Here is a 26,285-nt window from a genome sequence, read left to right as displayed (position 1 = left end):
CCTTGGGCTGCACCAAGCAGTTGCAGCTGGGGTAGCTGATCTGGCCCCACTGACCAGCACCAGCTGTGCCTTGTTCTCTGGCTGCCCAGCCTCCCTGCCTTGGCTGATTGCTGAAGGCATGTCCAGCTGCAGTCCCCCGGCTAGCAGCCCAGCCTCCCTGGCAGAGCTGATGGCTGAAGGTGGGTCCAGCTGCGGCTCCTTGGCTGGTTGCCCAGGGCTTCCTGCAGAGTGCCTCCAATAGCCCCACCTGGAGTGGCTTGGCTTTTGGCAACTCCTGGGCCAGGCTACTATTTCCTAGCTGGGGCATGGCTTTGGGTTGTTGGGGCTGCTGCTGCTTCTCCTCCTCAGGTAAGGTCTTTGGGTGGGTGACTGCTGGGCTCCCAGTCCCTCTGCCCTTGCCCCCTTCCACCTTGCCTAGCCCCCTTTCCCTTCCTAGGGGAGTGGGACTCGCTGGCCTCTCTCTGTCTCCCTCTGCCTCCTGAGGCCCTGGGCTTTTGCCCCTTGCCCCTGGCACTGGCAGGTTCTGGCTCCATTTGCCTGTGGGAGGGGTTGACCTGCTGTACCCCAGCTGCCCCCTCTGCCTGCCAGTCAGACTGGTTGACCTGCTGTCAGCTGGCTGACCAGTTGACCTGCTGTCTGCTGGCTGCCCCCTCTGTTTGCCCGTCAGCCCGGCTGACCCGCTGTTCCCTCCTACCAAGTCTGGGGGCTGGGACCCAGACCCCGGACAATGGCCAGCAGAAGAGCACATGTTTCACACACATAAAAGTTCTAAATTCAGGGAGCTACTGCTAGTCAGAGTAGACAGTACTGAGTTAGGTGGTCCAGTTGCCTGCCTTGTATAAGACAGATTCATATGAACTCTCTACATTGCCAAATCTTGTCTCCTGCATTGAAATCTGGACTTGGACATGGTATCCCTGACTCTTTAAAACCGCCATCATTTTTGATGATCTTGATTAGAGATGGGCACGAACCTGAATACGAACCAAAAAACCCCACAAACCAGACTGGTTCGAGGTTCGTGAACCAGTGGTTCGTGGAATCTCGTTTCCATGAACTTCCACAAACTGGTCTACTGGTTCATTTGATTCGTTTTAAAAGTCAATACCCCTTTCCGTGCCGCTGCAAAATGGCAGGGAAGGGGGCAATTTAAATGGCCATTTCCCCGCCACTTGGAGCAGCGAAGAAATGGCCATTTAAACTTTTCCTGCCACTTGCAAGTGGCAGGTCCCTTTAAACTATCAGCTGGCAGGCGGCAGGGGGGATTCACTGCATGAATACAGTGAATGAATACAGTGCACCCAATTTATTGCAAATATTTGGTTTTGTTGCCTGTTAAATGGGAAACACTGAAGCTGGAAAAGCTGGGTTTTTTAAAAAACTTTTGTGGTTCTGATTATCTAACAGATGATGAATTTCTAAGCTCTTGAGACAGAATCCACTATGAGGGCTGGAACATGGTTTTCTTGGCAATAGGAGGAGGTCAGTGTGTTCCACCAGCTCAGGCTTGGGATTGAAACGCTTTGACTAAGCTAGCTGAGGACTTTTTCCAGTGTGAGCAAGAGAAATGTAACATGACTTGGAACAAATGCTGAGCTGGGGCCTGCAATGCAATAAACTTCACACCATTAGATGTAGGGTAAAATGAGACAGCTGTGTGGAATATATTCTACTTTGTAGGTACAAGGCTTTGGCCTGTGTAGAGAGTTAAACAGGTCAGCAAGAGTTTTCAGAGGCCCAGAGCAAAATTAAACCATTTTCCTCCATTATGGATTTTTAAACAGAAGTCAGACCTGTTTCTGAGACATTCAGGGGTTGAATGTTCATTCTGGGGCCCCCACCATTCCTGCCCTGTGTCAGTTTTTTCTCCCAGGATGGGAAAAAAACAGATATGGGAAAAAATCTTTTCAAAAACTATCTTCATTCATTATCAGAATTTGACACAGTTGTCTGTCTTGAAAACTGAAAAAAATGCTATAGCCCCAGGGCAATTACCCCCATTCACTTCCACAGGTCTACCTACAGCTAAAATAAGTTTTGTGACACAGGACTGCTTTATTCTGTAATCCAGTGATCTCCATCCCCAAATACAATAGCTTACATTCAATCGTGTCAACATTTTTTGTCACTTGATCCGCTGAGGTAATCCAAATGCCCATTTAAACAAGGTTAATCGTGGCCTACTCATAGGAGGTCTGAAGCAGATTGTGCCTGATTAATAGCAACTGGATTTTAGAATCTGAACATGGGAGTGAGTATTAACTAATTGGGGCAGGTGCGATATTTTTATAGTCTGATCTTGGATAAGTTTTTCCTTCAGATTTTTTTTTCCAATACAGGAAGTGAGAATTGGGAAACCGTTTTTCTGCTGAAAGACACATATACATGCTCAAGAAAGGGAGATACATAGGTACCAGTATTCTCCTACCCCTTCTAAAAGTGGGGAAAGCATTTATGAGGTGATTTTTAACAGAAAATCTACCAACTTGAAAAGGTTAAAATATTCTTCACCCTTTCACGGCTGCACTTTGTGTGTAAAGTATTTTGGGGGATGTACATGTAACTGAGGGTCTGGTTATACATTCAACAACCCTCATGTCTGCTTTATTCTTTGTAGTTGTGTGACTCTTCCTCTTCTGCATCTGGTTTCCTGTTTTTAAGAACTGAATAATGAGTGGTCAAATATAGTCAACTCATGTTTGTGTGCAACGGAACGTTAAATGCAAATGGTAGCCATGTCAATCCATTATAGCAAAATAGAACAAAAGTCCAGTGACCTCTTAAAGACTAATTTTGAAATAAATATTGTTAGTCTTTAAGATGCCACTGGACTTTTTTTTTTTTAATGAACGTTAGCCAGTTAATGGTGCCATTATTTCAACTACCCTCTATTTAACAGTAGTTCATATCATAATTAGACACACTGAGAGGACTTGTTATTACTCCTGCCAGACTTTTTAGACTCAAAACATCATCTTCCATAAAAGGAATGCCACTTAAATTTTTTTTGAATATCTGTGGTTTTTATATTTTGCTTTTAATGCTAAAAATGCAAAACATGTATTGCTCTTTTGATGTATTACTCTTTCAGCTCTAGTTTAGCAGCAATTTCCTTGTCACTCAGAGGAAATAATAGGGAAAATAGAATCCCTGCCCTTGTCAGCCTCTTTATGAGGGGATGGTGTGACTCATCTCTCCACCTAGCTTACAGGACCATGAAAGAGACATGAATTGACAGGAACCACATGTAATGTTAAATGTGTAACAAGACCCTCGGAATCATGTTTAACTGGATTCCTTGTAGAAAAAAATTCCCTGTCCCTTTAATAGAGGTTTAATAGGATGTTATTTATCAGGTGCCATGAAAAGTTTCCACTGCCTATTTCCACACAGTATGCCTCCATTAAAGTGACAGGACATTTTTCACCAGGCCCGTTGGCAACCCTGACTCCTAAAAGTAAAATCAGAACCCTGCAGCCAAGGAATAGGGTGGCTAGTTCCACTCCATATATGAAATCTGGCCCCCATTGCTTCTAAGCCTTCCTTTTCCCCTCAGGATGACCAGGTCACAGTGTTCTCTTAACATGAACCACAACTGACAAAATTCCCTATAACTCTTAACAGTACAATAGGGCTTGTCAGATTGTAACTGTTTACTTAGCAACTTAGGATCCCAAGCCTCAGTAACTCTAAACCTTCCTTGTTTGTTACCACCTCCTCTTCTAAATTCTCTGTCTTTGCTGTCCTTTTAGCTCAGGTTTCTAATTCTCAGTCCACCACTTACATGGAGAGACAGTGTGGTATAGTGGATAGAGTGTTGGAATAGGACTCTGGGAAAACTGGGTTTGAATCCTCATAGAAGCTCACTGGGCGACCTTGGGCCAATCATACCCTCTCAGCATGGCCTGCCTCACAGTGTCGTCATTGTGAGGAAACAGAGAAGAGTGATGTTTTAAGCTGTTTTGAGTTCCCAGTGCAGGAGATAAGTGGGATCAGGCCTTTTTTTCTGCCGGAACAGTGTTCCAGCAGCTCTGTAAAGTAGTCACGTGTTCAGGTGGCCCTGACCAGCTTGTGAGGGAAAGGATCTCTTTAACCCTTACTCTTCAGCTGGTTGGGGGAAGTCCCTGCACCAGCTGAAGAGCGGGGATTAAAAGAGCTCCTTTCTGCTTGGCAAGCTGTGGGAAAAGAATTTTTTAATCCCCACTTTTCAGCTGGTCCAAGCCCCAAACAGGCTTTAAACTTCAGCTGAGAGGAGGGGGATTCCCCCCTCCCAACGGAAGCCTTCCTTCCTTACTAACTTTTTCTTTCCTTCTTTCCCTCCCTTCCTCCCTCCCTTCCTTCCTTTCTCTTTCTTTCTTTCCTTTCCTCCCTTCTTCCTTCCTTCCTTTCCTTCTTTCCGTGTCTCTCCTTTCTTTTTTCCCCTCCCTCCCTCCATGCCTCCCTCTTTCTTTCTTCCCCTTCTTTTTTTCTTTCTTTCCCTTCCTTCCTTTCTCTTTCCTTCTATCCATATCTTTCTTTCTTTCCCTTCTTCCCTCCCTCCCTTTCTCTTTCCTTCTTTACATGTCTTTCCTTCTTTCTTTCTTTCCCTTTCTTTCTCTAACGGGGTGGCTGTGCCATGCACGATGATGTCACTTCCCAGAAGTGATATCATCGCACAGTCCTGGGAGCGCGCGTGCACTTTGCATGCACAATGCATATAATGACAGGGGTGCCACCTCCTGCTGGGAGTTGCCCCGGGTGAGAATTCCCCCACCTCTTTCCCCAGAAAAAAGCCAAGTGTGGGACATAAATAACTAAATAAATGCACTGCCCATTTCTGCAGCTCCTTGACTCTGGGCTCCATATCCCTTAGCTTTTTATCTCTTGGAATCTTTTCTCAGTTTTCACCCTGCTGCAAGAAGCTATTCTTGCCCTAAAGGTCAAACTTGACAATTCTTTTTCCTCAGAGAAATTGGACTGCAAACATACTGGAAGTTACTGTATCATACTTCTAATCTCCCATAGTGTCTCTCTCTTTTGATGACAGCCAAGCCCTGCCTTCATATTTTATAATCTAAAAAAGACAAGACCCACAAGGGAAATGGAGTGGAAGGAAAAGGTAGGGGGATTAGTTTGACAGCTAGAATTTATATCATTAGGCCAAGCTGATATTCCCCTTGCTGGTAATCTTGCTTGGATGAATGGAACTATCCGTTAGTCCTTGTTCCTCCAGCCAACAGCAGAGGCCAGTGTGTCTTTTCCCAGCTTTCTGCAGTCTTGTCCCTGAGCAGTTGGAATGTTCATGAATATTCTATTGGAACTTGGCCAACTGGTGCTGAGGTTTCACAGCTACAAGAACAATACAATAGAGATGACAAGTGCTTCCATTCCACTGTAGAAAGGGTCTTCTGCAAACATATCCCCTCGCATTGTAAACAATTTCTGCCTTTTGCCAATTCATTTTGTTCTCAACCTGGTTCATCTTTGTTTTTCCTGTCTAGATTGAATGCCACCCATATTTTACTCAGCCCAAACTCTTAGAATTTTGCAGACAGCATGACATTGTCCTTGTTGGGTACAGCCCTCTAGGAACTTCAAGAGATGAAACCTGGTGAGTAAGGTTTATCTCTAGAAATTCTTACTTCTGTAATGGAATTGCTAAGTTTCATAGTTGTTTATTTCTAGAAAGTTGACAAGCTACTGAAATAGTTGTATCAGAAAATGAGCTACCCAAGTATACTTGCAGCTACATACTGGAACTTTTCAAAAGATCTGTTAATGTGCCAGTGTAATTTCTTTTGTATGGGTTCTATGGGACCTATTTAGGAAGCAAACTTCACGCACATGTAAATTAAGTAACAAAACTTCCCCTCTTCGTGGGGAATTACATGCCTGATTCAAAATGATAACAGCACAGTAATTGTTATCAAGCTCTCCAGCAATGAACTTCCTCCTCAGCTGCCTGGCTCTAGCTACTGACATCACGCTACTGGGCTAAACCAATTAGCTCATAGGGGTTACACCAGCCCAGCACCCACCTGAGATACAGGTCTCTGGCATGATAGCACTGCATGTTTAGAAGGTGACTTGGTTTGAATGAAGAAATGAGTGAGGGTTTGTTTTTTTTACAAACATGAAATCATGATCTTAAATTAGCAACTTTGTGTGGATTTGGGCTTAATGATTGTGCATTACATTTTCTGTACATTTCAGATTTTTTTTTCATTTTTCAAAAAAAATGATTGGGAAACTTGTACTATCATACTGAGAAAACTTTCAAATTCTAGCTCTTCTTTTTGGATCTATAAGTGAATGTATAAACCTACCCTTGGGGAGAGAAGGAAGAGAGAGGTAGTCTCCCCCCTGTTTTGCGGGCCAAAGTACCTTCTCAGGGTCATGTTGTAGTTCCACCTACATCATGCCAGCTACATGTTAACCGGAGTTCTATACACCTTTTCCTGGACCTACAACTTTTCTCCTATGTGTGTAAGGCAGTCTGAAGGGGGAAATAGTGGGATAAAGGATGATCTACAGGGAAAGCCTGAAGCATCCTCTTCTGACCTACATTTCTGCTGCTCCTAGTTGCAGCCTATAATGGCTCCTTTTCCATATTTTAAAAATTGGTTTAAAGTCAGAGAAAGTGTCAGGGTCTAAGGTTCCCAATTGCCCGCTGGTGGTGGGCAGTCTCCCTGGGGGTTTGCCACAGCGATGTCAAGTATCTTGGGAAAGCACGCAGGAGGTGTGTTTCCAGCGAGGCACTACGATGCCACTTCATGAAGTGACGTTATTGCACTGGTGGCGGGCATGCTCCCACGTTTTTTGCGCCGAATGGTTTTCAAACTTTTTTGTTGTGTTTGGTTCAGTCTTTTCTACCTCTCTCTCCCCAAAATGTGCTCAGCTGCCACATAAGTAAAATCTGTATTTTTTCATTTTCTTTTCCACAAGGGTCAATGTATCTTCCCCTCCTCTCTTGGAGGACCCAGTGCTGAATGCTATTGGAGACAAGTATAACAAGACAGCAGCTCAGGTTGCTCTGCGTTTCAGCATCCAGAGAGGGGTTGTGGTCATTCCCAAAAGCTTCAACCCAGAGCGTATTAGAGAGAACTTCCAGGTAAACAAACAGGAGCCTTGTGGCTAGGGTTCCCAGGTGCCCACCACTGGTGGGAAAACTCCCAGGGATTTGCCCCCTCATCCGCCAATCGTCTGGCAGGAGGTGGCAAGCTCCCGGCAGGCACCTCAGGAACATGTGCTCCCAACAGGCACAACAACATCACTTCCAGATGTGACATTGTCACGCCAGCCACGGTAGCATTCTCGCACTTTGTTTGGGGCCGATTTGGGCCCCAAACAGGCTGAATTGGCCCTGTGTGGAAGATGGGAGCGCTCACACGATCAGCACAATGCCATCACTGCCGGAAGTGATGTCATCGCATCAGCCGTGGGGCGCACATGCACACAAAGAGAATCCTTGTGAATGGCACGAGGTAAGTGCCAGCTGTTCCTACCTCACAGCAGGAGGTGAGAGGGACCTGGCAACCCTACTTGTGGCACCTCACAGACTTCACATTTTATTCCAGTATGAACTTTGATAAACTCAGAGCCCACTTCCAGGTAAAATTCTCCATATGAGTTTACAAACAAACTTTATCTAGGCAGATAAACATCTACCCTTTATCCCCCCTCCCCAAAGAAGGCAACATTCTCCCTACAAAAAATCTTTTTGCTCTGCAAAGAACTTCAAAAGGAGTCTTGTTAGTGAGACAGAATTAAGACTTTGCCCAATAAATACAAGCCGAAGTGGCTCCAGAATGAGTCTTCCCATTGGACATATTAGTCCTGAGGAAGCTTATAATGGTCCCCTCATCCATGGTCCCTGGAGCTCTTGAGGATAATTCCCTGGTAAGGTATAATGCTTGGAGTGCTGAATTTGGCCTGACTTCCAGTCCTTCCTTCATCATGGAGTTTACTGGGTGGATCAGTAATCATCAAACCTATCTTTGCCAAGTGGTTGTGAGCATAAGATGGGATAGCCCCAATGAGTTTCTTGCAAGAAGCCACATGGAGCCAGAGAAAAGGGATAAAAAAACTCCCTTACCTTTTCTACTAGTTAAAAAAGGGTAGGAGGGAAACCATAAGTGCCTTCTTCTCATTCACAGTGCCAAGCAAACAAGCACTTTTTAAACTGAGTTCCCCACATGTATGTCTGACTGCAAGTGTAACCTGTTTTATTCAAAGAACGACATCAAATAGATATATCTAATTTAAGAACTAGGAGAGTTTATGTCTATGACAGTGTGATCCCACCTTGTGACACTTGCATTTATAAAAGACAATGAACAACTTGGAAAAAAGAAAAACATCTTATTTGGAACAATACAAAAATAAAGCATATTCAACAACAATCATGTTGTTTTACCTGTTTTGCTCAAGCAGACCCAGATCTCTGGCTTTCTGACATAGGGTTGCCAGCTCCAAGTTGGGAAATTCCTGGAGATCTGGGGAGTGAAACCTGGAGAAAGTGGGGTTTGGGGAGGGAAAGGACCTTGGCATGGCATAATTCCATACAGTCCACCCCCAAAAGTAGCCATTTTCTCCAGGTGAACTGATCTCTTTGGCCTGGAGACCAGGAGATCTCCAGCCACTACCTGGAGGCTGGCAACCCTATTCTGACATCTTCTAGCCAGTCCCTTGAAATGCAGCTGTGTTCTGCGTTGGGATGTCTTCTGCTCTTCACAGAGTCTGCAACATTAATAGAGAGTTCATAGAAAGGAGCGCTTCTGAGGAGAGAGTCCTTCTCCCTGCAGTTTTAGGCCCTCCAGTCTCTCAGGGAAAATTATACATATAATATCCATTTCAAATAGTCCCAACAATAATCAAATTACAAACTAACAGCCAATTAATATAAACACAGTCCTCCCTTCTAGTAATAAACAGGGCTTTTTTTCTGGGGAAAGAGGTGGTGGAACTCAGTGGGTTGCCCTCAGAGACAATGATCACATGGCTGGTGGCCCCGCCCCCTGATCTCCAGACAGAGGGGAGTTGAGATTGCCCTCCGCACTGCTCCAGCGGTGCGGAGGGGAATCTCAACTCCCCTCTGTCTGGAGATCAGGGGGCGGGGCCACCAGCCATGTGACCATTTTTAAGAGGTTCCGGAACTCCGTTCCCCCGCGTCCCCCCTGAAAAAAAGCCCTGGTAATAAGTATAAGAAATTCTCATACCTGCAACATTAATAGAGAGTTCATAGAAAGGAGTGCTTCTGAGGAGATGATAATGCTTCTCCCTGCAGTTTCAGGCCCTCCAGTCTCTCGGGAAATTGCCCCTTTTTCTCCTTATAAGGAATACCCCAACTCTTTATCTCCCTCTAGTGGACAAGGGTTACACAAGTCCAGTCACACACCCATGAACTGGCACATATCAGGTGTATCATGTAACGTGGCCCTTGGATGGTGGAATCGATGAGAGTGTGACTGTTCAGCATCTTGTTATATTTGAAGTTCAGAGAACTGAAACTTAACTGCCTGTTTAGTTACCGAAAGCAGAACATAACTAGTGTTTGTTTTTTCTTCTCTTCCTCCTGCCACTAGATCTTTGATTTTTCCCTCACTGACAAGGAAATGAAGGAAATTGAAGCACTGAACAAAAATATCCGCTATGTGGAGATGTTAATGTAGGTACCAGTCTGACATGCCTGCTTTTCAAAACGATGAGGGAAACTGCTATGACCTTTACTTTCTTTTGAGTAGATTTTTCTTTTAATCTTTCCCTTTCTGGGTAGTTTGCTGCCACCAGGAATATTATATTCCAATATATTTTATTTAAGTTTTCCTTTTGGTAACGTTCCTAAGCGTCAGGCTCCTTCGTGGTTCTATGTGGCCCTGAGGATAGGAATGGGATATAGCAATGACAGCTACTCTGGGATATAACAAAACAAAATAAACTTTTATTTAGTCAAGAAGTGTATCGGTTTCATAAAAGTAGTTCTTGGTTCTTAAAGTTACTTCATTTACTCTCACACAGATCTCTTCTAAGGCTTCACACACAGTTAGCCTCTTTCTCTAACTCAATATTTCTCACAGAAATGCTTAAAACTCCTCAGGCAGCACACAGCTAGCCTCTCTTTCTCTGACTCTCATTCACAGAAATATTAAACCTGCTCAGGCAGCACACAGCTGGCCTCTCTTTCCCTGACTGAGAGCCAAAACACACGTTAAGAAAAACCTAGGTTCAGCACGTGTTCTCTTACCTCAAGGTTTGCTGGGATCTGTAGGCGTCCTGGAAGCTTAAAGTTTAGCATTTACAGAGCAGCAAAAAGGGAAAGGGAAATACAGGCGCCTGTATTTTAAGCTTTAAGCTTCCAGGACGCCTTAAGCTTCCAGGACGCTTACAGATCCTTTAAACTTCCAGGACTTTAAGCTTCCAGGACCCCTACAGATCTTTAAGCTTCCAGGACGCCTACTTTAAGCTTCCAGGACTCCTACAGATCCCGGCAAACCTTGAGGTAAGAGAACACGTGCTGAACCTAGATTTTTCTTAACGTGTGTTTTGGCTCTGAGTGTTCTTTCACAAACATGCTCAGTTCAGGCTCCACACAGGTTATATTTCTCTCATAAATATTTCAACATACTCAGGCAGCACACAGCTAGCCTGCTTTCTTCTGACTGAAACTTTTCTCTCCTGCCCTGTCAGTCTAAACTGCATTCACTCCACCCACACTCTCAGTCATCAACCAATCATATCACTCACTCTTCCCTCTCTCACCCCCGCTCTTCACCTAGCTCACACCAAGCATTTAAAGACACATGCCCACATTTACTTGAAATCATTACAGAAACCCTTGGGATCTCATTCACAAAATTAACAGTATTATGCCTAATTTGGCTTTAAGTTAGCTAAGGGCTGTTACAGCGTATTGGAAAGTCCCCAGAGTGGTGGCTGTGTGTGTTCCACAGCCTGAGATGACCTACATGATTTATCGGGGGGAGGGGGGAATTATGGCCCCTCTCAATAAGCTTGTGTGATATTTTTACAGTGTTGCTAACTCTTTCCTAGGGACTTGCACTACTGAAGTTTTAAAAAGAAAATTTCAAATCCATTTTGCTGTAGATTTGACAAGAGTTGCACTGTCAGATGCCAGCTTCTCTTTTAAACAGACTTCTGGAAGTGTATGCTGAGGACATTGCTGTCCTTATTTAACCTAGTAGGCAAAACCACAGGCAACCCCAGACTAACAATTATAGTTACAGAAAACAAGCCAGGGAACTTCAGAAATATGTTTTTCTTTTATAACGTGTGAAAAAGTGCAGTAGTGCAAAAGTGCAACAATCCAATTATAATAACTTTACAATATAATTTTACAATACAATACACAAACACACAGTACAGTCATTACAAAATGACTGGACTATAGAAGACTTTTTGTAATGACTGTACTGTGTGTTTGTGTATTGTATTGTAAAATTATATTGTAAAGTTATTATAATTGGATTGTTGCACTTTTGCACTACTGCACTTTTTCACACGTTATAAAAGAAAAACATATTTCTGAAGTTCCCTGTCCTTATTTAACCAGCAAAGGCATCCACAATCCAGCAGTTTGAATCCCAGAAGTTTAATTAGAGAGGGCAGCCAGGTCTCATTTGGATGCTGGGAGGGATCAGTGGCAGAGCTGGAACATGAGGGGAGAAAAAATGAGATCCAAACCAAAAAAGCCAAATCAGCTTATTCTTTGCCAGCTCAAGTTGCTAAACAAATGCAGTGATCTTTGGCCGAAAGTCTTACTGTGTGTGTGTCCAGGATATGATTACTGAAACCACACACTGACCTAACATTGATAGCCTGAGCAACCATGCTTATGGAGAATAGTCTTGGAACAGCAGGGCTGTTTCCACACGTCTTACCTGTCTGCGGAACATTGCGTGAAAGACCCGGAAGATAACATCTTTTTGTCCTTGAAGGAAGCATTTTTAAAGGATAGATAAACATCCATTTTGGACACACAGAAATATGGGTAACAACCATAGGAGATTCTCAGCAGAGCAGTTGGAATCTTTAGCTTTTTCTCCCTTACATTGACACTTCCAAGTATGGAGACCCGTGACCTCACTCAATATAAGGCAGCTCAATGCATTCAAGTTTTTAACATTTTTTAAATCCATCTGTTCCTCCAAGGGTAGTGTATCTAGATCTCCCATCATCTATTTTATCTTCACACCAACTCTGGCATAGAGTAGGTTGACCCAGAGTGACTGATACAAAGACTAAAAAAGGCAGAGCTGGAATCACAGCTCAGGTCTCTCTGCTCCAAGCCTAACACTTAAGATATTTTTGGCAAAAAGGAGGAAGTCGTTGGCCCTCTTGCAAACACCCGACAATAGAAGTACCTTCTCATAACTGAAAAAGAAAGTTTTTGTTACAACACATTGAATATTTATCGTGAGAACTGTATATTTACTCATCCTTTACCAATGGTGTATGGTATATATAATTGATTCTATGACCTATTTATTGCTTGTAATATTTCTATTTATTGCTTGTAATATTGAAAATTGACTTGCTATTGTGACCTTTGCACTACTGAGCACTTTTTGCATTTTATAAAAATATATAAATAAAATAGGAAATTAAATAGGAGATAGCTTTAACATTATTTCTCCCTCCGATAGGCAGTGCCTTTTTGTCCTTTGTGGACTGTGCCTATAGCAAAGAGGATGTGTATCTTTGCAGTGGGGGGATGGATAAAATCTCAGCCGCTCTTCTGTGTATGTTTTCACTATAATAATTATGTCTTCCAATTTTCAACAGGTGGAAGGATCATCCTGAATATCCCTTCCATGATGAATACTGAAACAATGATGCTTCCAAGGATGTAGTCTCACTGTAGTGGTCATTTTTGTTTGGTTTCTATAATAGCAAAATTTTACTATCTCACCATCACACAATCTCTCCCTCAGTACCACCATTTATGTAAACCAAGGTGCCTTCAGAAGAGCAATTCAGGTTTCACGTGCACCTAATTTTAGGGATTGTGACTTGCGTTTTGATGATCTTCTGCCTTAAATTCTGGTTTCCTCTTTTTTTGCTATTTTCCTCAAATGTCAGGTTGAACAAATTCTGAAAGAATCTTTCTGGTTAAACTGCGGGATGTGATTTCAGGAAGCATTGCATGGGGTTAGCAGTCATTTAAAACAAATCTTGGTGTGAACTTTGGAAGTGTGGGGTTTTTTTTAAAGAAAAATAAAGCAATTTTCTTCTAGGTCAAGATGTTCTCTTATTTTCTGATATCTCAGCCATGTTTCCTCTTTAAACTGTCTGTATCAAAGGGAGGCTGCATCTAATATCAGCTGTGCCTTCCTATTGAAATTGATCTGTTGCTCTTACTGTCCTCACACTACTGAACCCTTTGGCAATCTACAGCTGTGCACAATTTATAGCCAAACTACTAGCAGCCCCCTACCACTACCACTGGAATGGTTGTTGTTTGTGTCTTGATGCCAATGGCAGTTGAGAAGAACTCAGATAAGTTGGTATTGTCTGCAAGGCTGCTTCTGGAAATGAAGCTTCCTTTCATGATCAAAGTATATTACTGTAAGCCTTCCTTAAACATAATGGGAGACTGGCCATTATCTTACCAGGACAGGATTAGGGCCATCCGTTGACAAACTTGCACTGCAATATTAGGTCGTAAATAAAGCTAAAGTTGGACCTCTTGCTGCCAAAAAAAGGCTAAATATTTGCCTGTTCAAAGTTTAATATATCTTTAATAGGAGCAAAGTAATACCTTCCTCAACATGACTCCCACCATTGATGAATGTCAGATGTGCTTTTATGTGGACATAGAGGCAGGGAATAAGTCCAGCATTTGATAGTAAATGCCTTTTGAGCACATTCATCCAACTCTATCACCTTATATATACACCCAACTATATCACCTATATTTCTTATTGGGAAGGCTGTCTAGATACATGTATGTTTATGTATGTTTAGACTTCTCCAGCCAGGATGCTATAGATCTCCATAAACAACATCAAGGAACTGTACTTCAAAGTACCTTCTGCTCCTGGTCACCCTGTCTGTGGTCTGCAGTAAGTGGTTTGCAACATACTAGTATCCTGGGGGGTATACTTGGCTTTAGAAAGGTAGACACTTTCAAAAGGGGCAGAGAGAAACTAAATGTCAGGTGGCAACACCATACATAGAATAAGCAGAGATTCTTAAGTTTGTGTCTTAGCATTCTAAGTGGGCCATTCAAGAATAAAACTCAAAACTAATGTTTAAGGCCAATTCATGTATCTCAGTAAACACCTAGTCAGGCTCAAATCAATGGGCAGTCAGTCCATTTTCAATAACAGCAACAAAACTTTTCCTATTTCCTTCATCTTTGTTAATGACCACATCAGTGCAAGACATTTTGCCCCTTATTTACTGTTCACGCGACTGGTATGTTTTTACCTCTAATGCAACCCACTACAAATTGAAACTACATCTACAGGGCTTGCATGTGTAGGCATTACCATTAAAGCTCCTTTTCCTATACAGGAATAAACATGGCAGAAGTATGCCCTCAACAGCACTTCCCAGCTCATGAGTTAAAGCAGCAGCTGCCTTCTCCCCAGCCCCAGATGCAGCCAAGTCAAGATTATTTGTGAATAAACTTTCCAGCTGATCAGGAGATGAGTCATGACCAGGGCTAAATCACAACACTCTGGTTGCCTACCTACACAAAGCCATAATATAAAAAGCTGTATTGACGCAAAACATCTCCTGCGCTCACTATCATTGCACTTCCTCGAGTCTCCCCAGTTCCCCTGCCCCTGCCCACTGGCCCCAGATCAGCCCCACCTTTTGACTGTTTGGAGTAAGCTCAATGAAAAGCATATGCCCCAGCCACTCCTCAGTTCTGCAGCTATAGGAAGTGGACTTCCTCAACAACTGAAAGGCCTGCACCTTATTTGCGAAGGCACACATATACCGCCTTTTATAATGTCATCTCTTGAACACAAGAAACAGGTGTATGATGATACCAGTTTGTAAATTTTATTTTTTGTTCAGAAAAAGGATTCAGCCAGCTCCAGCCCCCCACATTGGTTATAAAACAATGCCAATAACCCAGAGAGGGATTTGGGTTGTCCAACATAGAGCATTTCACACTCATAAGGCCTGGAAGTAAAAAGTAACGTACAGTCTAATAAAAATGTCTTTCAAGTTCATAAAAAGATGTGAGATCTAGACCTCTAAGGGAAGAAGACAAAGACAGACACATTGCTGCCACTTCACATAACCGTGCACTGGGATACTTGCTTGTATTTTATTACATATTCTGGGTAAATCTGATGCTTCTCAAAAATGACAAAAATGGAAGGATCCAGAAGGCTGTCCACACAGCTATCATAAAAGTTGTTCCGCTGGTCAGGTCTGGGTGGAGGGCGAAGGTAAGCAGCGTTCCCTTGAACATAGTCTCCAACTAGAACTCTAGCTACAAACATAGTCTTGAAGCAGGTGTCCAACTGGCAGTACCCATGAGAGTAACTGGCGTCCTTTGCAAAATAACTTCCTGAGAGAAAAGTAGAGTGTTAGAGCCAAGCCTTTCGAGGTGGATGTCAATTTTGTGTCATGATTTTGCTAACTATGGTATACCAATTCCACTTACATACAATTTAAGAAATATTTGACAATACTGAACAATGAACATTTCAGTCTTGACGTTAAGTAGTTGGCAAGGGCAATACTGTTGGTAGTTTTATATTCCCACAAGAATGGTGTCTCCTCACTGGAGGGACAGGAAGAGGCAGTGGACATGTCGTTTGCCTCCAGAAAAGAGCTCGAGGATAAGGCAAACTCCTCCATTGCTGCAATGGTAGCAAAGGCGGTTAACAGATGCAGTGTTCCTTGTTCTAAAGGTTCCCCTTCAACAATTTCAACTTAGAAGCAGGTGCATGCAGAGATTTATAGGGAAACATTCTTGAAAATGGTTCATCAAAGACTAACACCTTGCCCCTTTTGAGTTTTCTAGTAAGAATCAAAACGTGAAGGAGATTTATTCCTCCCATGAAGCTTTGCTGCACAAGAGGAAGAACCTGAGCTGCATGCTAACAGATACCCCTTTCCGCACCTTTTCCATATAGCGTTCCATGGGTCCCACAGATCCGCCAGTCAAAGTTCTGCCCACAGATGTCATGCAAGTGAGATGCACTGGTGCCGTGGAACAAGAGCCTTTCGTCTACTCTTTTCCCTCCACTCTTTTTCTTCATCTGCTCTTTCTGCCTAGAAATAGAAGCCATCTTCATCAAAAAAAAAATAGTGAAACTACACCACAAACAAGCACTTCTTTGCATAACTCCACTCTTCAGCGCAAAAGATTTCATTCCCAAATCAACCTACACCCTTACCAACCCAAGCAACAACATAATCAGAAAGGTGCTGGGCTGAAAGAGGAGACAGTAAAGTCTGAGAGCAGGAATACTAATGGGCTTCTGCCTCCACTTGCTTTGATCACCACTCAACAGCAAATGGTAACTTGGGGATGCACTCTCAGATGGAATCAGTCTGACGGAGGGACCCCAAAGTTAATTTCCTTATCCAGGCACTTATCTGAAGATATTAATCGAACTTTTTCCAAACTTTTGAGCGCACAATTCAGCATCGTTGACACTAGCAAAGGGCTTCAAGCTAGCAACTCTTGGCAAAGGTATTTTACTGTTATGCACTCTTATTTTACCAAGGACTGAGAAGTTTCAAGTGCTATGGGCCAAGATTTAATTTCATTTGGAAACTTAACAATGTTTTAAATATGTATTTAAAAACATAAGCACAGTGCAAGAAAGCAGGCAGCACAGCACCCAGCAAATTTCCAGAGTTCGACTTGTGCTGCTCCCCAAAAGATTGCCCTAAGGGATGGTCCCCCTGCCCACTCAGATGGCTCTCCACAGTCTAATACTAACTGTTTGATAAAGGCTTTGATCACAGCCAGTCAATTCAAAATATTGCAATCAGGACTCTACACACTGCACACCAAAAACTGTACTTAGTAAGACCAGATGCATCCAAGACCCAGGTTTCAGCAATGGCTTTAATTGCCCCTGATTGACTCAGTGAAAAGCCTTGGGGTTATATTGGATCCAGCGCTGCTGCTTGAGAAGTAAATGCAGCTGCAAAAAAGGCCTTCTTCCAACTATCCTGGAAGATGGCCCCTACCTCAAAATGGCCAATCTGGCCATCTGGATTCATGCCACAGTATCAATAGACTACTGTAATTCACTCTACATAGGTCTCCCCTCAAAGTCAACTTGGAGACTCCAGCTGGTGCAAAACCCTGCAGTTAGTTTACTTTCAGGAGCAAGATGGACGATGTGTACCACTCTCACTCTGCAGTCACTCCATTGATTATCCATTAGTTACAGGACTCGATTCAAGGTCATGAGTAACCATTACGTTCAAAGACCCCTTCAGGGTCTAGGCCCCTTATATCTGTGAAACCACCTCTCTTTATGTTCCACCAAGGCAGCTTCACTCATCTGAACAGGGCCTTCTGCTGACACGCCCCTGAAAATGGGCAAAATCAACCGCTGCCTGCTTATGTGCTTTCCCTGTGGTAGCCCCCCCCCCTTTGTGGAATGGCCTGCCTGAAGAGGTCCCGAAAGCTCCCACTCTCCTGGCTTCTACAAACAATGCAAGACTGAATTATTCAGGATTGCTTTCTTCTCAGATTATAGGGCTGTGCCATAAGTAATAACCCAAAAGAGATACTTTGGTAAGGGACAGAGACTATAGACTAGGCTATTGGGTACTGTATGCTGATACCAATTACTTTCCTACTTGGTAGTTTGACATTGCTAAAGATAATTAAATTCAGACAGCTTTCATTTATGTGTTCAGCTTTCTACTAGTTTTTCATTTTTGTGACTACCATGCCCTTTGGTATCTGTTTTCATTAAATGTCCTAACTTCTGATTAGGTTGTATTTTGCTTTCTGAATGTCGTAAGTATTGATTATATTATATGCTCATGCACCATTGTAATCTGCCTTAGATCTCAGTAAGAAAGGCAGGCTACAAATAAGGAACAATTAATAATAATAATAATTGCGTGTTGTAAACCTGCAGCCATCATTGTTTTCAGCTAAGGAATTGTGAGATCCAACCCTATTTCTTTAAGCCAGGTATAGCTCTAGTATATTACTACAGAAATACTTCAGCCCAGGCAGCCTTCTGAAACTTCCACCAATTAACGGAGAGGGAAACAGGAGGAGGAGATTGGATCTACATTGGTTATAATAACTAAGAAAAACAGGCCCCTGATCATACAATTAACCCACAAAGTACAATGAAGTAAAGATCCAATACAAACCACAGAAAGACTTGCCAAAGAGAAGGGTTCTGATTCCTTAGGAGCCTCTGGATAACGAAACCTTCCATTGTCTTCTCAAATAGTTCTTTGATTTCATTATATTCTTTAGTAGAATTGGAGACCTCCACCAACTAGGCGTCAACAAACAGCATAAATAAAAAAAAAAACTCCTGTGAATTCCTGCCATGTTTTTCTTTTTTTTTTCCAAATTTAAATTCTAACTAAGGCTACAAGATAGTTCACAAAAAACATAACACAATAAAGAAATCAAAAGCAAAATAAATTAACATAGTAGTATAACAAGTGGATCAATCAACAGCTGGTGCACGTGTTCTATTCCAGGCATCCCTGAATAATTTTATTCTCTAGGCCAATACAGTGTAACTGCTAGGGTGTGGTCACCATAGCAAATTGCTTTCACATGCTCATGTGGAACACATTTTAACAGTAGCCCTCTAGATCTACTTTTCACTTTCTCATCCCTTTCTCAGTTTCAGAACATCTTGGTCCAAAAAGCCAACATGGGTCAGAGAGTTTTAATTACGAATACATATGAAATCATAATTCCTTAGTCCAGAATCTTGTTTTCCATAGCTCCTGTTGTATATAAATACCTTATAGCCTATATCTGGCAAAGCTGAGTGGTCCCAGCTCGAAGGAAACAAATGGAAGGGAAGGGAAGAAGATTCCAAGCAACACCTGGAACTGAGAGCAAGAAAGAAAGCCCATTACTGGCGTTCTCTAGACTGGCCAGTTCTCAAACACTAAAAGCAGTGGCTTTCTAAGAGCGGGGCTGGAGACGATAATCAGATGTAAAGGGCACAGTGCTCAGCTATCTTGAAAGTAATAGAAAAGCAGAGATTGTAGCACCTGCAGCTTATCACAGAGGGATGACCAGAGGAGCACCTACTGAAATCCCTCTCCTGTACAGCTGTTATAAGGCAGCAGAACTTTGTCTCCTTTACATTTAGGGGCATGACCCTGGAGATCCATGATATAATAACATTAAATGTATGTCCTTTCAGGACAACTTAACACCCATTCAGAGCAGTTTACAAAGTGTGTTATTATTATCCTCATGGCAATCACCCTGTGAGGTGGGTGGGGCTGAGAAAGCTCTAGAAGAGCTGTGACTGACCCAAGGTCACCCAGCTGGCTTCAAGCGAAGGAGTGGGGAATCAAACCTGGTTCTCCATATTAGAGTCCTGCCGCTCTTAACCACTACAACAAACTGGCTTTCTTAGCTGTCGGAAGCGCCTTCTATAGGTCACAGACGAGAAAAGAAGGGATCTCATTTTAAAAAAATATCTTCCCTCAAACTGGTAATTAAAAATATCTTTTCAAGTATATCACTTTATACTTGAAAAGATTAATGATAAAATATATCAAGCAGAACACTTTCCCAATACAACAGATTTTTTGGAAAAATGGTTCCCCTTTTTGAGTTTATTACAATCAATGACATACAGCCTCCCCAAACACTACATCAAGCAATCTTAAATTTGTATAACTTATATCAACACAGTTTCAATCAAAACAAAGATCTAACTAAACTTTGATCTACAATCCTAAATTAAGAAAGTATAAGGAGTAAAACAGTTCTGTATTGTATTACTATTAACTTTTTATCTGTATTGTATATGATCAATGAATAAACAATGTCAACAATAAGAGTAGAAACCAATGTAAATAGTTTATTTGTATTAACAAGTGTAATTTAGAAAATTTGGAAATGTTGAAGAAGTTGAAAAGTTGAAGAAGCTGAAAAATTGAACAAAGTGTTTGTATTTTGCATCTTGAAAATAAAGATAATGGTTGAAAAAAAAATCTTCCCTCTACCTAGTGACATTTTCCCAGACTGGAAATGCTTAACCCTCCCCCCACTCACCGATAATTGTTTAAAAGTCCATGATGAAATAGGTCCTTCCCCACCAGCGCAACCCAGATTCATATTAGGGGGCTCCACAGCTGCTTTCTGTTGTTAAGAGGTATCTGAGGACTTGATCACAGATCCTGAGCATCACAAATAGGCTGGTCCTTATTGGTCCTCATCCTCTCTGAAAATCAACTCAGTCCTAGGTCTCTCCAATTAACACCTGGGAGGAAAGAGCCCCTGGTGACATAGTCTCAATGCCACATTGCTCCTCACCAAGTTTCAAGTCAACCAGCTTTCGTCTACTGAGCTTGCATTGCTTTGGCTGCCTGAGGGAAAGAACTGAACACCTCCCCAAGCAAGCCAGAGAAACAGGATAACAAGCAAAGAGATCTTTCCATGACGTGTTGAATTTGTTCTCCAAATTTATGATAACCTAGAGAACAAAAACTACACTCTACCAAGCAAGAAAAAGAACATCAGCAACATGCATTGCCATGGTCAGAACCCATGACTCAAAACTCTAGTTGTGGTCAACTAGTCATACATTGATGGCTCTGGCTGAGGATGCACATCTCATGGACATAAGGAGGACACCTCCAGCCAGTTCAAGGTAATGGGAGGTGCATGGGGTGCCAATATATTTTTGTCCCAAAGAGTCATACTGCTGGCACATTATTGTATTTTTAATTGAGATGTTTTATCATTGTTTCAAAGCTTCTGAAGAAAATCCCCTTGGATCCTCTCTTTTTTCCTCCCCTGTGGTTGATGGCAACATCTTTTTTTGGTTGTCACATGCGCAAGATGTGCCTTCGTGGACCAGGGCAAAGGTCCTTTTCTAAGCATCTTTTACACATTTATCATTAGAGTGAAGGAGGATAATCCAGTACCCCTTTGCATTGCTGTTTTCCCCTCCAAAAAATACAAGTTTGGGCCATCGGCACACTTTTCTCCGGGTTCGATAGTACAGGTTTCTCTGGACCATGTCTAAAGAGAAACAGCAAGGATGAACATTAAACAACTCACCTCTGGCACTAAATCACAATTCATTTAATGCTTTAGCATGCGGAAGATTATGAAACAGTATAAAGCTGGCTTTTCTATACAGATCTGGACCCTGAGGTCTGCTTTCCACAATAATAATAGCTGCACTTATAGCAGAGTAGTGCCCTGCTCAGAGCAGCAAACAAAGCCAGTGTTGTTATCATCCTCGCAATACGGGGGGAGCCGGGGCTGAGAAGAGTGGCTTATGCAAGGCCACCTACTGAGCTCATGGCAGTAGAAGGATTCAAACCAGCAGAGGGCTGATTTGCAACCCAACCACTGAATCACTACACTACAGCACACAGATGCTGTCCATACAGACCACAGCCACAGATATTCCCTCACAGTCTTCAAACAGCAACCAGGAAAAAATGGCCAGAGATGCAAATCTCTGCAAAGTACAGAGCTTTTGTGATACAGCTGGTGTAAAGCAGTGCTTAGAGTGTCGGATTAGGACCAGGGAGAAAGGACAGCCCTGAAGCTCAGTTGGGTGACCCTGAGACAGGTATACCCTTTCCTCAACTTAGCCTCCTTTGCAGAGATGTTGTGAGGATTAAAATGGAAGCAGTGATAATCTCGGTGTATCCTACAACCCATCACCAGAACGTGCCAACAGATGCAGACTTTCTCTTGCTCCCCAACTCGCTACAGTCTTTTCTGACCCCAGGAAAGTTGATTCCCAAGGGGCAGGACCTAATAAGGAGGGGCAGGAGTGAGAGGAAAATGAGAGAACGGCCTCATTCTTGACAAGGCCTTGTTTTCATCTCCCTCTGCAAGTAAACAATCCTATCATTTGACTGGCTGTGGACTGCTCCCAACTACTACACAACCAGAAAGTACGCTGTAAAGAAGGCTGTAAGGAGGGAAAATCACTTTCCATAGTAAGCAAACCACTTGCAGATTTTATAAAGACTAAGGCTGACAAAAATCCCTCAAGGAAGTTCAAGAGACTTTGTGTGAAGGAATGATAATCATTAACATACAGACACATATATACTCTACCTTGGAAGTTGAGTTCATACAGCTGAGAACCAGCACGGAAAAATACAATGCCTCTTCGGTCAGCTAGAAAAGCAGCCTCCAAGTCAGAAGAGGATATTATAGCAGCACAGTGTTCTGAATGCTGCAATAAAAGGTGGGGGGGAGAGGACAATAACAAAACTCAAATTGTTAGCCTTGACCTTTAAGGAATTCTATCACATTCAGCAGACTATAGCCCTTAAGTTCGTCATGTAAGAAATGGGATGGGACAGCTGTTGTTATGAAGGGACAGAACTTATAGGCTATGCTACTGGGTACAGTCTGTTGGTATAGATAGGCTCCCACTGACAGTTTCCGCATCATTTTAATGTGTTCATGTCAAATTGCTCATGTTCTCTTTCTGCAATGTATCATGCCAGTCTTCAGTGCTATGCTTCTTTTCAAATTTCTGCAATCCATACCCCATTATACTGTTTGCTGGATGTACCATCAACGGATCGTATCAACTTTACAGTGTAATCTGCCTTCAGTCTCAGAGAGAAAGGTGAACAATAAATAACATACATAATAAAATAAGCCACCATACAAGGTCACGGAGCACAAGCAAAAACAGAGGCATGAGCTGTGCATCAGGAAGTCCCGTAAGGTTGCCTCCTGCAAGCCACCTTGTCTTAGACCACTGTTTATTAAAACACTCAGGATGCAGGATAGCCAGCATTCAATGTGATCTCTTAGAACAGCACCTACACAAAAATAGCAAACCATGCAGGCAACAATAAGACGACTGCAATCAAATGTTCTCTGCCTCTGTAGACATCTTCCATTCTTTTAATGCGCTAGCCTCTGCACAGATCTTAAAGTCTATTTTCACTTACTGGAAGATAATGTAAAGATGCAACATGCAAGTGGCCTGCAAGAAGTCACAGGAGGGAACAACCTGGACATCCCCATACAACCCTGAAATCGCCGGCTTCAGCATAAAGGGCTTTACCTTTTCCTTCTCTCATGCTATTTTCTGATCTGAGTAACTCCATGGAGATGAGATATCCCTTGCTGGACAGGTTTCCTGTGTGCTTACCACAGTGGGGCAAATAGTTTCTTGGGGCCATTCCAGATTTGAAAGCCCATGCATCTAATGTGATAAAGGATACCTGTCTGGTGTGGCACCTTTCCACTGGCTTGTGTCACTGCTCGACCATTTGCTATGATCTGTTTCTTCGCACTTGCTCGTTACATGAAGAAGATACATGCCAAGTACAGAAGGAGACGGCAAGAAACACAATCGTCTCATCGGCGCTTCTTCACATGGCCAGGTTGATAAAAGGATTTGCTTAGGCCACATTTGACTACATGCAGAGCCTTATGGGAACAAATCTCTAGAACTGTGCACCAAATACAATAATCTGTATTTGCGTTGTTTATGATTCAGTCACCCCACACTGCTTTTTGCACATTTGAAAGGGAAGACATTGTATAAATAATTTGCGTAAGAACTTTTGTAATTAAAATATACAACTGTGTGAAAAACAGCTGGATTTGGCTCATCAGCTCACAGCATAATAATGGAATAGTTGCTCACCTTCTTGCCATATTCAATCCACTGGCCAGTACTATCCAACCAATACCAGATGAAGTCTATTCTGACAATAGAATCCAAAAGCATGACCAGGGCTGTCAGATTCACATCCTAGCTCCAGTCATGGTCCGAAGACTTCCTGAACTGCAGAAAGTACATGAGAAAGGGGTGCAAGAAAACTACCGATCCCGTCGTTAAACCTGAAACAAAAAGGGAAACACGCATTCTCATCAAGCTATGGAGTCTACTAGTTCACTGATTTTTAAGAATGCCAATAAAAAGGTTAAAGTAACTCGGAAGAAATTATGGCAGAGAAAATCTGGCCGGCACAAGGAGCCATTGCATCTTTTCCGTCTCTCATATTTTATACCCCCCTTCCTCAAAAGAGCCAGGAGCATGTAAATACAGATCTCATTTTAAGATCAACCAATTTCCCCAACAACTTCCATGACAAACTACTTACATGTCCTTCCCCACATACCTGCAGCTTCAGGCAACAAAGGCTGTTTTCATACATCTTAACTGCTGCGCAAAATTGCACAAAACTCATGGAATGAGGGTGTCTTCGTGGCGCGATTTCCCATCATGATTCTGTTTCATGGCACAATTTCTGAGGTCATCGCACCACGAAACGGAGTCATGACGGGAAATTGCACCATGAAGACGTCATCATTCCGCGTTTTGCATGGTGGTTACGACATGTGAAAACAGCCGAAGTCAGTAGCTAAAAGGCTGATTCACATATGAGAGAAGACAAGTTGGGCCTAAGGTCCCCATACCCTGTATCCTGTGTAACAGTGAAATGGGAGTTGCAGGGTCTCCTCAATTCATCCACATGTAGTGCTCAGTTTGGGTTGTGACTTTGGCAGGCATGGCTTCAGCTTCTCCCCCCCCTCCCCCCAGCACACACACTTTTTCCCGTCCTGCAGCGGTCCATGGAGGGGAGCTATGATTTGACCAGCTGGGAAAACCACCAAGTTTTCATATAGGTTTTCCCAACTACCAAATAGCACCCCCCCCAACACCCAGGACTGCTGCTGTTGGATGGGAAAACCGCACAGAGGAAGGCCTGTTCTCCACACGTGCTACAGTCATGATCTGAATCTGGCATTATGCACACAAACATGCAAGCCAACAAAACATCTGCCCATAGGAACATATTTGTAGGGAAAGTTCTCTCTACATGCATGCCTTCTACATCCCTTTTTGATTATACCAAGGCAAGTTCCCGGTTCAAATTCCTACATGGATTTTTGTCCCTCATCAAAGGTTTAGGCAGGTTTGTAAAGGTATTTTATTTTGGTCATGTGCCCAGCACGCATATCTGGTTCAGTTTTGATTTGACGTTTTTCTTTAAGGCAATATGTGCATTTATTGAGCTTGAAAAATTGCTCTGAGTGAGGCAGGAACTGGGTTCAGTATTGTAACAAAGACCAGACAACCAATAGACTAAACAGTGTAATATGCCTGAGTTTGAATCCAATCTCTGCCATGGAAGCTTGCTGCGTGACCTTGGGCTAGTCACACACTCTTAGCCTAACCTATCTCACAAGAGAAAAGAGCAAGAGTCCAGTAGCACCTATGAGACTAACAACATTTGTGGTAGAGTATGAGCTTTCTTAAGTCACCGCTCACTTCTTCAGATACAGCTAGAATCTTAATCTACCTGATAGGGTTTTTGTGAGAATAAAATGGAGAGGCAAATGATGTCAGCAACTTTAGGTCCCTACTGGGGAGAAAGGTGGGCTATAAATGAAGTAAATAAATAATAAACAGGTGAAAACAGGAAACGTCATTTGCTCTAAAGTTTGATTCAGTTTGTACAGCTGCTTAAAGAGAAAGCTAACAAAAATCCACAGTGAGCCACTCTTTTAGGAAATTTGCAGTTTCTACAAGTTTTTGCTTACAGGTTGCAAAGATTATAATGTCAACCACAACTGTCCCAATTCCCTCTTCCTTCCCAACATCCCACACATTAGCAAGTCTCTACATTCTCTTGCTAAACTACATTTCCAGCACAAGTACAGTCTGAAAACTGAGATGGAAAGGACAGCGTGCATTTGAGGAACTTGCAAGTTTTCACTCAGGAGAGGGCCTCTCAGAATGCCTCTTCCTCCAGAAGTGAAAGATCTTCACTTTCCTCCCTTCAGAGAGCCCTTTCACAACCAGCCAGCCTCACTTCAGACCAACATGCATGCCAATGCACCCTTTAGACAGGAGCAGAGGTTGCCTCCTATAACTGATCTAGAAAGCAACAGGCGAAGAACGAAGGTGGTATATGAAGACAAGAAGGCATCAACACAGCCACTTTCTAGAAACAACCGAGGACCCATGCAGAGATCCTTGGTGTTTGTAAAAATAAAAAAAGGACCATCCTATGGTACATCCCTTCTCATTTCCCTTTTTCCCCATACTCATACCTTAAAATGCCAACACTGCCCTAGAAGCATGAACTGGAAAAAAGAATGGAAGAAAGTAATTCGCAGAACA

The 26,285-nt window shown here is 42.7% G+C and overlaps 2 protein-coding genes across 3 annotated transcripts in view; one reads left to right on the top strand and one right to left on the bottom strand.

The window, feature by feature from the left end:
• The window catches only part of AKR1D1 (aldo-keto reductase family 1 member D1), a 63,713-nt gene extending 50,476 nt beyond the window's left edge, over nt 1-13,237 (top strand). Inside the window, exons 6-9 of the mRNA XM_054989249.1 lie at nt 5,481-5,590; nt 6,925-7,090; nt 9,564-9,646; nt 12,781-13,237. Coding sequence (XP_054845224.1) covers nt 5,481-5,590; nt 6,925-7,090; nt 9,564-9,646; nt 12,781-12,823 — 402 coding nt within the window. The 3' untranslated portion in view covers nt 12,824-13,237. The remainder of the gene's footprint in view (nt 1-5,480; nt 5,591-6,924; nt 7,091-9,563; nt 9,647-12,780) is intronic.
• A 1,753-nt stretch (nt 13,238-14,990) lies between these two features.
• Nucleotides 14,991-26,285, bottom strand: part of LOC129336327 (protein mono-ADP-ribosyltransferase PARP12-like) — a 12,334-nt gene continuing 1,039 nt past the window's right edge. The window contains exons 3-9 of one of the 2 annotated variants that reach the window (XM_054989461.1): nt 23,799-23,995; nt 22,241-22,361; nt 21,085-21,181; nt 18,936-19,026; nt 18,322-18,452; nt 16,088-16,239; nt 14,991-15,529 (exon numbers count right to left, since the gene is read on the bottom strand). In XM_054989461.1, coding sequence (XP_054845436.1) covers nt 15,249-15,529; nt 16,088-16,239; nt 18,322-18,452; nt 18,936-19,026; nt 21,085-21,181; nt 22,241-22,361; nt 23,799-23,882 — 957 coding nt within the window. In that variant the 5' untranslated portion in view covers nt 23,883-23,995 and the 3' untranslated portion in view covers nt 14,991-15,248. The remainder of the gene's footprint in view (nt 15,530-16,087; nt 16,240-18,321; nt 18,453-18,935; nt 19,027-21,084; nt 21,182-22,240; nt 22,362-23,798; nt 23,996-26,285) is intronic. The other variant, XM_054989462.1, reaches the window with a different exon arrangement.

This window comes from Eublepharis macularius, chromosome 9 (genome assembly GCF_028583425.1).
Source record: "Eublepharis macularius isolate TG4126 chromosome 9, MPM_Emac_v1.0, whole genome shotgun sequence".
NCBI classification, from domain to species: domain Eukaryota; kingdom Metazoa; phylum Chordata; class Lepidosauria; order Squamata; family Eublepharidae; genus Eublepharis; species Eublepharis macularius.
This window is presented reverse-complemented; position numbering and strand designations above follow the sequence as displayed.